Here is a 15,580-nt window from a genome sequence, read left to right as displayed (position 1 = left end):
ATGTTTTCAACTCGTAAATGTCACCCATAGTAGAATCGACGAGCCATGAATTTTATGAATGGCGATGATTTAATAGTCAGTCTCTACACAGCTGCTTTGGCCCACTCCTTCCACACTAGAAGTGGAGCGAGCGGAACCACAGCGGCTGTGTAGAGACTGATGTATCAGAAATTCGGAACCGATTCACGATGTCAGCCATGTGCAGAAGTTCACACATGTTGTTGTCATCTGAACGAAACAAAATTGATGATGAAAATGACTTTGAGAAAAAGCGACGCACAGTTCGTTCAGGGACCTTTTGGGGCAAGTATTGTGCCAATATAATGTTGCAAATGTTTCAGATGAAGAAGAAAATCATGAGTGTTTGTTTAGATGAGGATAAATTCTGCATCAATTCGGACTCTGACATGGACAATGGCGGGTGCAGATTGTGAGAACCCGGCAGTGACTCGGATGTAATTACGGTAGCAAAGAAGCTTCCGAATTTGACAACTACAATGTTGAAAGCTTTGGTCACAAAAGGGTGGGGTTCAATTTCTGGTAAAAAGGGTGTATGGCTAAAAAGCGTGGTGGAAAAATAAAAAAGGGTGGGGGTTTGACACCCTGACAAACAGTGAATAGCGAAGTACGCATATTGCGTTGATGCACAAGCGCTAAAGTGTGTGATATCTTGTCATATCACACAGGTAAGAACCAATAAGGTTATAGGAACGGTCTCAAGTGTTTCAGAATGTTTAATTTATTGAAGACACAAATTTGATAACATTTGCTTAGAGCCAAATAATCCCAGTGCAAATATAATATGTGCAATCTACTGAAGATAGCATGGTATTATCTCTGGATACATATCAATTCAATGCCAATTTTATTCAAGCTACATGTATGTGATATGTGGGTGGCTACCAATTTTCTTAATTGACAATTTAAAACAATAATTTACCCTGAATAAAATGTGGGTGTATAAATGGGTTATACTTAAAATTGGCAATTTAACAGTAAGATACAGAAGTTTTCTTTTAAATTTTTCATAAAATAACACTTTCAACAGCTCTGCTGTCGCCTATTTTTTCTAGTTTTATTTTACTTTTAAAAAGTCAAGTGCTTCTTTAAATCAATTGCAAATAGTGAAATACAAAGTATATTTAATAATCTACTTACAAAAATTGACTATCTTTACATAATATAGTTTTTATAAAATAAATGTTGCAACTGATGCATTTACTTACACCATATTAATTACTGGTGTTTACTCAACAAACACAAATATTAAAAAAAATAAGCACAAATGTTTAAATGTCAAATGGTGTAGCAATTATATAACACTTTAATTATAATTTTTAAAAACGAACCTGTTTTATATGTGATGCAATCAAGCAAATTCAGTTGAAACTCAGAAATGTTAAATCAGTTTCTAATAGGATAGTAAAAAGCATTTTGCAAAGCTGAATTTTGCAGAAAACCCCATTGAAGTTGAACAACCAGTTCCACAGATATAAGCAATTAAAGAGTTTCCAAAACAATGGGAAACAAAAGGAAATATTTTCTTTGTTTGGTTATATCTCAAAATCTATATTTTCGAGTTCCGACTGATTTTGCTTGATCGCATCACATATATCTATTCAGCTATCTACTGAAGATAGCATGGTAATTACTATGATGAGCCAAATAATTCCAGTGCAAATATCTGCTATCTACTGAAGATAGCATGGTAATTACTGTAGTAAGCCAAATAATTACAGCGTAAATATCTCCTATCTACTGAAGCATTGTAACTACTAGTATGGTGAGCCAAATAATGACAGTACAAATATCTGCTATCTACTAAAGATAGCATGGTAATTACTATGGTGAGCCAAATAATGACAGTGCAAATATCTGCTATATAGCATGGTAATTACTATGAGCCAAATAATTACAGTGTAAATATCTGCTATCTACTGAAGATAGCATGGTAATTACTAAAACAATTACAGTGCAAATATCTGCTATCTACTGAAGATAGCATGGTAATTACTATGGTGAACCAAATAATGACAGTGCAAATATGTAATTACTATGGTGAGCCAAATAATGACAGTGCAAATATCTGCTATCTACTGAATATAGCATGGTAATTACTATAATGAGCCAAATAGTTCCAGTGCAAATATCTGCTATCTACTGAAGATAGCATGGTAACTACTATGATGAGCCAAATAGTTCCAGTGCAAATATCTGCTATCTACTGAAGATAGCATGGTAATTACTATAGTGAGCCAAATAATGACAGTGCAAATATCTGCTATTTACTGAAGGTAGCATGGTAATTACTATGAGCCAAATAATGACAGTGCAAATATCTGTTATATCCTTCATTAATAGATTCTTGTTCATTGATTGGTTAAAAGCGTGTCACGTGATCAAAAATAAACGCACTATTCTTTGAGGAAGTGGAAAAAAGTACTATTTACGTCCGTAAATAGTACTTCTGGATATTTACTATTTACGGATAGCAGCATACCCACGTCGCAGTCCATAAAGCATAAAAATAACATTGAACGTCGACATTGACTGTGAGAATATTTTGTCACTGCCGTAAAAGCGACAAGACAAACATGGCGAAATTATCAAGCTTGAGTGGCTGCTACTGCTGAAGTTAACATATACATACTTCTATCCCTCTCCGTAATTTTCCTTAAATGCCATTGCCAACGTCTTTGTCTGTCTGCACTAGTAGGCCTACTGTCAGTCTGCCGTTTTCACCCCGCCCTTGACTGTTGTTTGTAGGCGTCTTTTTTTTTTTGCACTGAGGGCAATCACATCTTTCGAGCTTTGCTCTTGTGATTGTCCTACCATCCTTTCTCTATATTTTGTTACCTATATGATATGATGATGGTGAAATAAACTTGAACTTGAACTTGAACTTGAAGAAGATTCACGATTTCAGCTGTTTAATTTGAACTTTTTTACCAGTTCTAGCGCAGGAATATTTACTGAATTCAGACCAACACAGTCAGATTCAGAGCAACACTGACATGGTAAGCTTAAAAACAAATACTGACAGTGCGAGACAAGTCTCGGACCGCCTAAGCTAAGGCCATGCATGCATGAAGGCAGCCGGCCTAGTACCGTGCATGCATACGGAGGCCTATCCCGATGCATGATGGCCTTCGAGTTTACATGTAAATCTATGAATGAAGGCACAGTGGAATGAAGATACAACTTGAACAAATAAACACTGACAATGTCATGAGTAAGCTTAAGAAACCACTCACATTAGAGTGCGACTCCTTGAACCGCCTAAAACGGCCTACCATGCATAGGCCCTACTTAATAGAAGCATGGTGGAGTTTTCATGTAGGCTAATTTATCTTTTAACCAATCAATGAACAAAAAATCTATGAATGAAGGATATAAAACAAATATATACTGCCTTCATTCGAGGTTCTGGTTAAAACTATGGTCCCTCGCTGAGATCAATAGTACTACTATATTGATCTCACCTCGGGCCCATAGTTTTAACCAGAACCTCTCATGGCAGTATATATTTGTATACTATCTACTGAAGATAGCATGGAAATTACTATTGGTGAGCCAACTAATTATTTAGTGCAAATATGTGACCCGCTACAGCGAAAGATACCTTATGTCGGCTGCTACATGTGTCTCTTTTTCCATATTGTTGGCAGAAAATATCAAACAATAATGACAATCTGAAGATAGCATGGTAATTACTACAGTAAGCCAAATAATGACAGTGCAAATATCTGCTATCTACTGAAGATAGCATGGTAATTACTATGGTGAGCCAAATAATGACAGTGCAAATATCTGCTATCTACTGAAGATAGCATGGTAATTACTATGATGAGCCAAATAATGACAGTGCAAATATCTGCTATTTACTGAAGATAGCATGGAAATTACTTTGAGCCAAATAATGACAGTGCAAATATCTGCTATCTACTGAAGATAGCATGGAAATTACTATTGGTGAGCCAACCAATTATTTAGTTATCTACTGAATATAGCATGGTAATTATACTGTGCCAATAAAGTATCCTTACACTTGGAAAAATAATCACAATTGCCAAACTGAACAATATTGGGGTAAATTTGTTTTTTTAATAGATGCACTATTTAATCCTGCACATTTTGACACCACATTGAATCCAATGTGACTTCAAGAAGCAAAGTTACAAGCATTTGATTAGACGAAGGTCCAGTTTTAAAAGTGACAAACTGGCCTATTCTAAACTCCACAGACTAGACATCTGGTTTAAGAGTGGTGAATGGCTAATTTATGCATTTGGCTTTAATTTAAAACAAAAGGAACAAAAGAAAACTGAAACAAAAGAACTGACCAATAAAATGAAAGTTATGAAAAGTACAGAGAAGTAAAAACTTTAAAAAAAACTGCTTTAAATAACGCTTCATTGAAGAAACTGTGTTGTCTCTTTGTTTCGCTTGTTGGAATCTTTTTGCGCCTTGTATAGGCCAGTTTGTCACTTTTAAAACGGGACCTTCGTCTATTCAATTGCTTGTAACTTTACTTCTTGAGGTCACATTGGATTCAATGTGGTGTCATAATGTGCAGGATTAGATAGTGCATCTATTAAAAAAAACAAATTTACCTCAATATTGTTCAGTTTTGAAATTTTGATTATTTTTCCAAGTGTAAGGATACTTTATTGGTGCAGTATACTATAATGAGCCAAATAGTTCCAGTGCAGATATCTGCTATCTACTGAAGATAGCATAGTAATTACTATGATGAGCCAAATAGTTCCAGTGCAAATATCTGCTATCTACTGAAGATAGCATGGTAATTACTATGGTGAGCCAAATAATGACAGTGCAAATATCTGCTATCTACTGAAGATAGCATGGTAATTACTATGAGCCAAATAATGACAGTGCAAATATCTGCTATCTACTGAAGATAGCATGGAAATTACTATTGGTGAGCCAACTAAGTATTTAGTGCAAATATGTGACCCGCTACAGCGAAAGATACCTTATGTCGGCTGCTACATGTGTCTCTTTTTCCATATTGTTGGCAGAAAATATCAAACAATAATAACAATCTGAAGATAGCATGGTAATTACTATGGTGAGCCAAATAATGACAGTGCAAATATCTGCTATCTACTGAAGATAGCACGGTAATTACTATGAGCCAAATAATGACAGTGATTACTATAGCGAGCCAAATAAATAATTGAAGTGCAAATATCTGCTATCTACTGAAGATTGCATGGTAATAACTATGGTGAGCCAAATAATGACAATGCAAATACCTGCTATATAGCATGGTAATAACTATGGTGAGCCAAATAATGACAGTGCAAATATCTGCTATCTACTGAAGATAGCATCGTCATTTCTGTGGTGAGCAATTTGGAGAAATTCCTGTCAACTGAAATTCAATATCAAATAGTTTTGTTTGACTTTGACTGCAATTGGTATTTTAAAAGAAAACTGAAGGCACGGTATGCTAGCATGATAAGCACTACTATATGACTGACATCAAAATTGGTAATAATCATGACATCTTTAATTTAGCATCCACCTGTTATTACCCCCCCCCCCTTAAGAGAGGGCGCTATCAGCTTTTATTTTGTGGATTCTGAATTGTACTGAATGTAAACTACTATGGTCAAATGAACTTTAGACTACCCCTGCTAAGTTTTTTTCTCCTATTTTGATCTATTTTAGATATATCTTATTAGATTTTATGCTAGACAGTCCGAAATGTTTTACCAACAACTTTTAGAACCAAGAACAACATTATATTATTACAAAATAGCTGATTTGACATTTCTCAACTAAATAGCAAGACTTTTTTTTAAATTTATTTTTAGGGAGGGGTAATCCCTTTGCGGAAGGACAGAGGTGGAACAGTTGCCTTTTATACATACTTCAATCTCTGAAAATTGTGTCATCATTTATATTTATAGGATTCATTGCTTCAAGATGTTCAAATGTTTCAACAAATTTTGCAATTTTCGTAATATGAAGGTAAATTTTGAAAAAGTAGAACAAAACACATTAAGATTCTCAAACAGTAGAATAAATTTGTATGCAATAGTTGGGGAAAGATTTGCATATCTTTAGAATAATGTTTCTTCACTTAACATTTAAATACTGTTGGAGTAAACAATTTTATTCATAATGCACAGCATTTTGTATCCCTGATGCTGTCAAAGCCATGATATAAATAGCATCTACAAATTATAACCTAAACATTAAAAATGCAGCTCATGAAAAGATTCCCACCAAATGTCAGACTTGGGAAATTGGTGGAGTATTTTGTCTCCAAAAAAATGGAAAAATCACTGAAAACATGGATTTGTAAGTTCTCTGCGGGATATTTTTTGTCTAATGGTGTATCATCACCTACATAATTGTCGTGTGACTATGCATTGAAAAACACAGAGTAAAGTGCAAACACTACACAATATGTGTTCGTTAGTTTATCATTTAAAACAAAAATTGATGGAAAATGCATTTGTTTGTTTATCATTAAATTGATCCCCAATTGATGTGTTTATTTGTTATGCTTATATTCAGTTTCCTCTTGTATCATTAAAATTATTATTGATCCCCAATGCGTTTGTTTGTTCTGGTTCATGCTGTATAACTCTATTACCTACTTTTGAATGGTTTTTGGTAGAGTGGTGAACATAGTTATCTGTATGTTGTGCAAGGGTTCTATACCTGGGATGTCATCCATTAGCTTCAGTTTCTGTCTTCAGTAGATAGCAATATGTGCCTATCGTGGAAAGCCTGAAGTCTGGTGTTTAGGGTGTCTGTCTGGCACACAAAAGGACATGGGTTTGATTCCCTGTATTCTTTGATACTTTAACAGTAGTTTGCACCGGCACTTGTTACTTTTAAAGTTTTAATTGTAACACATTGGGTGGAGTAAACTGTTGAAACACCATTATACTTATACTTATCCCACAACAGAGAGGTAAAGTGCTTTGACAATTCATGACATTCAATTGATCATATTCTGCAGGTGAAACATATCCATGACATTGGATTCGATACTACACAGCAAAATGTTAAACAATACAATACAACCAAGCATTTATATAGCACCCTCCATGGACCACAGTGCTTTCCAAAAGAACACATAAAATAATACAATATTCAATGGCATTCTACATAATAAACATAACAATTTCCAGACAAGCAAAAAATTAAACAAACAAGTGAGTTTTTAGTTGGTTTTGAAGATAACAAATGTTTTGGCCTGCCTGATGTTGATTGGAAGAGAATTCCATAGACAAGGACCAGCTCTATCACCAGTGAGAGTCCTGGTTTTATGATCAAAGAGAAGTACTCTTGGTATGTGAAATGTGATGAGTTCTTGCAGGTATTCAGAAGCTTGCAAATTGACACACTTGTATGTGATGACCAAAAGCTTGAATTTGAGACACTTACACTAATGTTTCAAAAAATGTCAAGTGATTTCCTTGAGGAATAACATACATTTACTCAATATTGCTTCACATCTATCACAGACTGTCAATGATTTCATGATATGCACTTTAAAAAACTTGATACACATCAACATTTTATGTCTTGCGACTCAATCTCAACAACCACTCCATTCCATCGCATGTTTGTCCTAGATATACTTAATCAAGTCAAAATACATTACAGTATCAGAGAGACGACTAACATGTAACCATATGAAACTTTTTTTTTAATTAGTCCTACATTTTAAATTAGTTTAAGTTGTCGAACGGATAATGATGTGAATTGAGTTTGGCAATGATCGACATGATTTATATACAAGTAGGCTTTATGATTTTGTTGAATCTCTCTTTAATAATTTGTTCTACTTTTGACAGAAGTATTGTATACCTAGAATCTTCACAAGTGCCCCATTGACCTAACAGCGCACTAAAATAAATATACAAATAATTTCTTGCTTTGTTTGTTTCTATTCAATCAACATTCAAATTGTACAAACTTATGCCTGAGATCCAATTTTAGGGGAGTTAAAAAATAGCGAGTTATGACCAAGCCTGGAAACAAGCAGGCGCCGAGCGATTTTTACCCTACGGTTACTGAGTTTTAACGCCTGGATCCAACCAAAATTACACGCCCAGGCGCCAGAGAAAATCTGTATTTTGCGCCCGGTATCAGTGCTCAGGAAATGGCCCAGTAAAACTTGTCAGGCAAGTTCATTTCCGCTCAAAATATTGGCCATTTCCAATGTATTTTCAACAAAATGCAGTGCCAAATCTTATCTTTTACCTAATATTTCACCAATTTTCCTTGATATTTGCCTTCAGGGCTCATAATTTTGGCAGTATTTTGCCTTGTTTTCAGGTTAGGTGATCACCACGATCGCTAAACATGAAAGCGGCCATCTTGAATTTTGGCGACATTGTTTCTAGATATTTAAAATTTTCCTAAAATCATGAAATAAAAGGCCAAATTGAATCAAATAAAAAATGAATTAAAAAAAAATGAATAAAATAAAATAAAATAAAATAAAATTGAATCAAATAAAAAAAATGAATTAAAAAAAATGAATAAAATAAAATAAAATAAAATAAAATAAAATAAATTAATAAAATTAAATTAAATTAAATTAAATTAAATATAAATTAAAAATAAAATTTAAAAAAATAAAATAAAATAAAATAAAATATAAAAAAAAATAAAATAAAATAAAATAAAATAAAATAAAATAAAATAAAATAAAATAAAATAATAAAATAAGACTCAACTGGTCTGTTCAGATATAATAACATTTATTTGTTAACTTGTGACAATAAGTAATAATATAATTAATAAGTTAAATAACAAATAACATGGATCTAAAAGTCTCAGGTGAGCATCGAAAGCTGTAGAAATAACAAAAATAAGCATTTTGATACTTTAAGAAAAATGACTCCTGGCTCTTTAAAAATGGCTCCTGGTTCACTAGAAAATTACAGGACCAGGAGCCGCTTTTCCAAATGTTTGGCTCCTGGTTCAGACCGACTTATTTCCAGGCCTGGTTATGACAGTTTTACAGATTAGCTAGTAGTTAGTCCCTTGTGCGAGTTACAGATAAGGTGCTTAGCCTTTCTGGCAAGTTACAGACAAGATAAGTCAAGTTAATGCAGTGGCGTACCGTGGCCACTCCTACCCAGGAGGGCTGAAGAAAATTTAATTTTGCCGCCCTTCTTCAACAGCCCGAAAAGGTTGACCCAATTTTTTTCGGTGGTTTAAAAAAAAAGAAGAGCTAAAAAAAAAAAGGATTATAGGCGCTAAGCGCCCTAAAAAAGCAACACATTTTGATGTATAGTACCATTTTTCACAATTTTGTATACTTTTTCAAATTTTTTCCGCCCTTTCTTTACTAATTCTTTTTGCCGCCCTTCTTCTTCCGCCGAAAATATGCGCATGTTAATGTACAGATAAGGTAATGTACAGATAAGGTAAATAGTCCCTGTAGTGCATTGTGGAAACATCTGTTAACCCTTGTGTTAATGGTTGAATGATGAATGAATGTTATTTTCTCCCAAAATTACCATTATTTCATGAAAAATCTTTGTTAGTGAAGTGAAGGCGGTTTATCATTAATTATCCAATTATCTAACTCGCCTTTAACTATCGGCATGTTCGATAACTTGCCTTGGGGACTATCTGTAGATTTCATAACTCAGAAACCACTTTGGAGATTAACAGTATTAGACTCTATAACCTGCCTTGGGGCCTAATTATAGATTCCATTTAACACCCTACTCTTTACGAAACTGGCTGCGAGATACATGTACAGGTATGGCTCTCTGCACACGGGACCGACGGCTTAACGTCCCCTCCGAAGGACAGAGTACTTTCATGATTCATTTACCCAATTCTAAATAAACCATGGGGAGAGCGGAAGTCTGAATTTAATCTACAGAGGTTGCCAAATAATTTCAGACTGTTTTTTCTCCCAAGTCAATATCCCAGCAAATCAAATTGAACCCGGGACCTTGTGCACTAAAGGCAAGTACCCTAACCATTGCGCCACGCTCTCCTCTTGTCTTTGGGACTATCAGCATATTCTTTACACTTGACTTGAGGAGCGCTAGTGGACTAACCATAGATTCCACAATTTGCATTGGGGACCTCCTATAAGTCACCTTGAGAACTTCTTGTATATGGAGTAGCTCGCCTTTTTTACTTTCCTGTCTCAAACTCGTCCATTTTTATCTCGCCGTTTCTTTCTGAGCTTCATTCGCATTACATCTTTGGTTGACCTGGTTCTTCATTGTGGCTCAATTAGAGGACTATCTGGTGTTTGAATAAGCGTTTGACCTGTTGTGTGCAGTACACTCTTGACTGTGATTTTTCAAACACCCTTGACTGACCAATATGCAATCATTTTAAACCAATGTAAACACTTTCCATAGTTGATTCAATTTCATAAACCCAGTGTCTCACAGATCCCAGTACAAACTCGCTGTAATTGCCCATGAAGAGCTGTGATCTTGGAGTTACAAGACTTTAAAAATTTACATTTTGTTCTGCTTTTTGACAGACAAGTATCTTGAATCTTAACAAGTGCCTAATTGACTTACATAGAGGCTGATAAAGTAAATAATGCTATCATACTTAAGTAACTCCTTAGTTATTGAGTTATATCAGCATACTGCACGTGCACCGTAACCTTCATTTACTTTACAGTCAGTCTACTCTGAAGTACAAAGTACCGACGCGGACGCACACATTGTGCCGACTTTGAAGGCACGCATACCTCAGCAGAGACGCAGCACTGCGCACTGTTTACGCGCTGCATACTCGAGCGTTGTCACTTTGTACTTCAGAGTGTACAAACTGTACATCTGTTGTTTACAATGTTCTTTGACAAACCTTCACTGGTTGTAAAGTGTATACAGATTGGACTACCAAGTAGTGTCGGACTGCCTGGATTCTAGGACACCATGGTGGCAGACCTGGTTGTTATGTCCAAAATCCCTTGATTTTTGCAACATATGTCAAACTTCCCAGCCTTGAAGCACGCACCAGGAGCAAATTTGCCCTCGTAAAGCCATGAATTGCTCCTGGTCCTTGTAAAATTCACATGAACCAGAAGCAATTTTCTAAAACAAATTGCTCCTGGTTCCAGTTTTGAACTTTATGCAGTAGTGCAGGTATGCTGTATTGTATGCAGAAAAGGAATTATTATTTGCAAATTGCTCCTGTTTCTTCAGAAATTATTCCTGATTCTCGTAAAATCCCAGTAAACCAGGAGCAATGTTCAAAAACATATTGCTCCTGGTGCCAGTCCACTTGTTTCAAGGCTTGCAAACTTCCTATCCATGCCCTACTAAGTCATTGTTTGTGCATGGGGGTGTGGTGGAGGGTGTAGGGTATGGGGGGAGTGTAAGTGCATGGGTAACGATAGGACACTTCATTGCTATTTACATCAAAGGCTTGATCAAAATTTAAGAGAATTAACGCAATCTGATGTAAGGAGGAAGCCTGGTGGTTCCACTTAAGTGCTATGCATCATCGTTAATAAAACATGGAAAAGGGTCGGATTTTGAACATGTTAGTGTCAACCCAAGGTCTACTTCTGGCTCTCTTTTTTGGACATCAAACATCTCCAATTAGGATTATATTTTCTGGTTACAGCGCATTATTTGAAAGAATTGTGTGATTTTAAACAATGATTTTATCTTGAAAATGCACACATTCAAATATTGCATGATTTGATATACCTGATATTTCCACTTGGGTGATATTTTGCATAAAAGATGAATTTTGCTATCTCCCCCCCCCCCCTCTTTTTAGATTCTTGAAAGTCCTGGCGAAAAAATGTCTTCTCCAAAATAAAAAATTAAATTTTTCCCTGGGCAATGTGTAATACCCCTTCAGCAGGGGTCGATTTAGCCACTGGCCAAGGCCAGTAGATTTTTCTTCTGGATGGCCCAATGGCCCAGTTGGAATTTTGGCATAATTATGAATTCAAGACATGTTACAATAATAGAAATAAAAAGATGTAGAATCAGGGTCCTTCCAAGCTGGCCTTAGGCCAGCTGATTATTGCTCCTTATATCTATCTCTGCTTCAGAAGAAAAATTCGCAATTGAAAGGGCCCATAAAATTTAATATACCCCTTCAGTCAAATGCTAAAAGAAATCCCTGCCTAGTATTAAAATAGTTTTTTTTACATAATATGATTTGAAAAGTGAGGAAGCAAACTTCTAAGTATGGGGAGTAGCTAAACCACCATAGTAGATTATAAGCCTCAACAGTTGCCTATGTATCTAACCTTCCTATCTTCCTCAAATAAAGAATAGGTAAAATCTAGACTGAAGACCTCTGCAGTGTATATCTCCAAAGATCTATATTTCAGGATCTAGATCCATTCATATCATAAATACAGCATTACAGCATATTTGTTATTTTTGCACTTGTAAAGCCATGGGCTAGGATAATAATAGCTACTTATCCTGAGTAATGACAGGTCATTCAAGGGCTATGTTCGTGCATAAAAATAGCCATTGGTTTTGACTTTTGAAGCCTTTACATTCAACCCTCTGGACATAAGTAGTCTACAATCCATGTGGTATCATTCTGATCATGTCTATCCCAAGGATAATTTTGAGCATTTCATGATGTGATGAGATCAGAATGTAACAATTTCAGCTCAGGATGACATCATGGAGGATGGTTGATGCTACAAACTCAAATATCACCATCTACCAGTACACAATTCTGTAATCCCAATACATAATTGTACTCATAAAATGATCTCTTAATGTATTGGATACACAACTTCATGCTCCACAACTTCAGCTCAAGTTTCTGATTGATGTTGTTGATAAAACTACCGGTATGTCACTGGAGATTGGTTTTGCGAGATCAGTGAAAACAAGTGGGTGTTGCTACAAGCGGAATATAAATTGCATTTCAAATAGCCAGCCCAGTTGTCATGATGATTTTGCAATATGCCTGTGCCTGAAATATGCTTTTCTTATAAGTCATATCAGTTGCATAATCACTAAAGTTGTGGTTAGAAGTTAAATTATCTTATTTGTGTAGAAGTCACAATTAGTGACCTGCGAGGCAAGATTTTTGTCCACCCTGATCCTGGCATTCCTCAAATAATGCAAACCAGACCTAACCAACCAGAACCCGAAATATAGATGAACATTTGTATTTAATGTATTTTTTGTTGATTCGAACCTGTAACTTTGAAATTATTTGCATTACCAACCCTAAATAAGTAGCAAGGAATAGCTGCCTATTTAGACTTTCCACAAGGAGCCTGCTTTTATTTTTATATTTACAATAGCAGATATCTAACTGGGCAAGATCCACATCCAAGTGCTTGCGAGTGACATCAAACATTGATGGGAGCTCATCCAGGTAATAGGCTATATGTGACCCATCACATCGAAACACGGCAGTTGTCGGAAACCCACATTTAAAAAAAAAATAAAGAAAATGTGCCACGAAAAATAAAGAAAATAATAAGAAATTTGAACTGTATTTGTCACATAAAATCACCATTCTACATGCGATATTAATGAAAGAGGTGCCATTTTAAAGCTTAAAAACAGTCCTCTAGTTTGGTAAAGAAATCTACAAGTTCATTTTTGACGACAACTGCAGTGTTTCGATGTGATGGGTCACATATATCAAACTCCACCCCCTCCCAAAAACAAATGCTGAAATATCATCCAAATCTGAAAATATTTTCAAAAATATACAAAAAATTGTATTCAAATTTCTGGTAATATCCAGAAAATTGTCATCAGATATTGATGCCATTTAATTCTGCTAATGGGTGGCTTTGGAATTAGAATGCATAAGACAAAACATTCTCAGACTTTTAAATCTTAAAGTATTAAGTGCTATCTTACATGTGCAATTACATGGCTATTTTAAAACCCTTGAGCACTAGTAAATTTGCACATCACTATTTGTTAGAATAGCCCACACAGGATAAGTCTAGCCCACCCACACATGTTACAAATCAATGGCAATTAGGTAATATCCTGAAGTCATCAGATGGCTTACAAGTCTGTTGCTATCCATTGCTACATCTATTCATCCTTACCTTAAATGCTCGTATTTCCACACACCTTCATCTTGACCCTCTGGTGCCTCAAGAATGCCATCAATATTACCGATTTCTTTGCGAATGTTTTGCTGGATGTACTGTAATGGTGACAAAGAAGAGATAGTTGCACATTAATAACTGTTTCTGTAATACATACTTAATTAGTATCACATATGTCTATTATTAGGGCTCATATTGAAATTCCCTTACACAGGAAGGTGTGCGCCATCCTGCAGCTTTCCTGTGCTAGCCTTCTTTTGTTAAAATCCTGGGCAGGGTGTATCACTGATGCATACAATCCATCCGTTTTATGACCGAGCTTTCCTGAGCGGCGCTTAGGGAGGGAATCCTGCCTTCTTTCTGTGTGAAAAGCGTGGTAGGGTATTTCAATATGAGCCCTTAAGTGGTGCCCTATATTGCATTTCTTTTCATTTTTCAAAATTCTAATAAAGAGACATAATGTATAAAACGTAGCCCACATGCCTCAGGCTCAAGACGTGGTCAAGTCCAGTTATCCGATCAACTCTAAAGTCAGTTCTCCCCAAACTAAGTCATTTTGTAAAACAGGGAAGGTATGTGTTTCCCTCCTGCATTTTATGTTAAACTGATGCCAACATAAATATCAACAATTTCTACACACCAAGTTTGATACTTCGCTAATTTAAGCCTATCGTATATCTTCTTTTTTTAAATAATATTATAACAACTTAATATCACACATTTTTAGCCCCTTCAGTTGCAATTGACCCAAAATAATGAACATGAAATGTGAGTTGTCAGCTAACAGAGTATTGGGATATCTCACTGGGTATCAGATGGCTAGCCAGAGAACTCTAGAAAACTGAATATACTACAGCTAAAAAACTACAAACATGTAGCAAGATCTTGTTCATTACTTCTGAATACTCCCATGGGTGATATAAAACAGAAAACACAAAACGCCCCCTCTTTCATTGCCCACACATTCAAATTGTGATATCTACACGTATAACCTTGGGCACCTTACAAATGTATATGGTGTAACACAAGTCTCTACCTCCAGGGCAAAATATACCCCATATTCAACCTAAAATCCCCTAATCAATGAATGCCCCCAGGCTCTTCAGCAAAGCTCTTCAATAAGGCTCATTTTATTGGGTGCTTCTTATTACATGTATGTTATGAAATTCAAACTATAAAATACAAATCCTCAAGAGGAAAATATCAGTGGAATAACATAGACTTGGTACTACAATTACAGCCACTTGTGCCTATGTCCTGATTGTTGGATTTGGCATTTTAAAAGGTGAAAAAACATACAGAAATGTTGCCTGATTAGGACTAGTTTCCTTTGATACCCATCGGGAAGAAATAAACAATAAATCATCCAACACCTCAGAAACAATACTATATTTACTATTTCCCTCAAACTGCATTGCATTTGTAATTGTATATATCATATTTAACTGTAACCACAGCTGAAGAAGTGAAGTCTGGGTGTGGGGACTGTTACTGGTGGCTCAAGTTGAGATGCTTCCTGGTGAAGAATAT

The 15,580-nt window shown here is 35.5% G+C and overlaps 1 protein-coding gene across 1 annotated transcript in view; it reads right to left on the bottom strand.

Moving 5' to 3' along the window:
• LOC140158707 (MOB-like protein phocein) overlaps window positions 1–15,580 on the bottom strand; it is a 68,187-nt gene that overhangs the window by 38,321 nt on the left and 14,286 nt on the right. The window contains 1 exon segment of the mRNA XM_072181893.1: window positions 14,048–14,148. Coding sequence (XP_072037994.1) covers window positions 14,048–14,148 — 101 coding nt within the window.

The sequence above is a fragment of the Amphiura filiformis genome, chromosome 8, assembly GCF_039555335.1.
Source record: "Amphiura filiformis chromosome 8, Afil_fr2py, whole genome shotgun sequence".
Classification (NCBI taxonomy): domain Eukaryota; kingdom Metazoa; phylum Echinodermata; class Ophiuroidea; order Amphilepidida; family Amphiuridae; genus Amphiura; species Amphiura filiformis.
The sequence above is the reverse complement of the archived record's forward strand: the minus strand, read 5'-3'. Positions and strand labels throughout refer to the sequence as shown.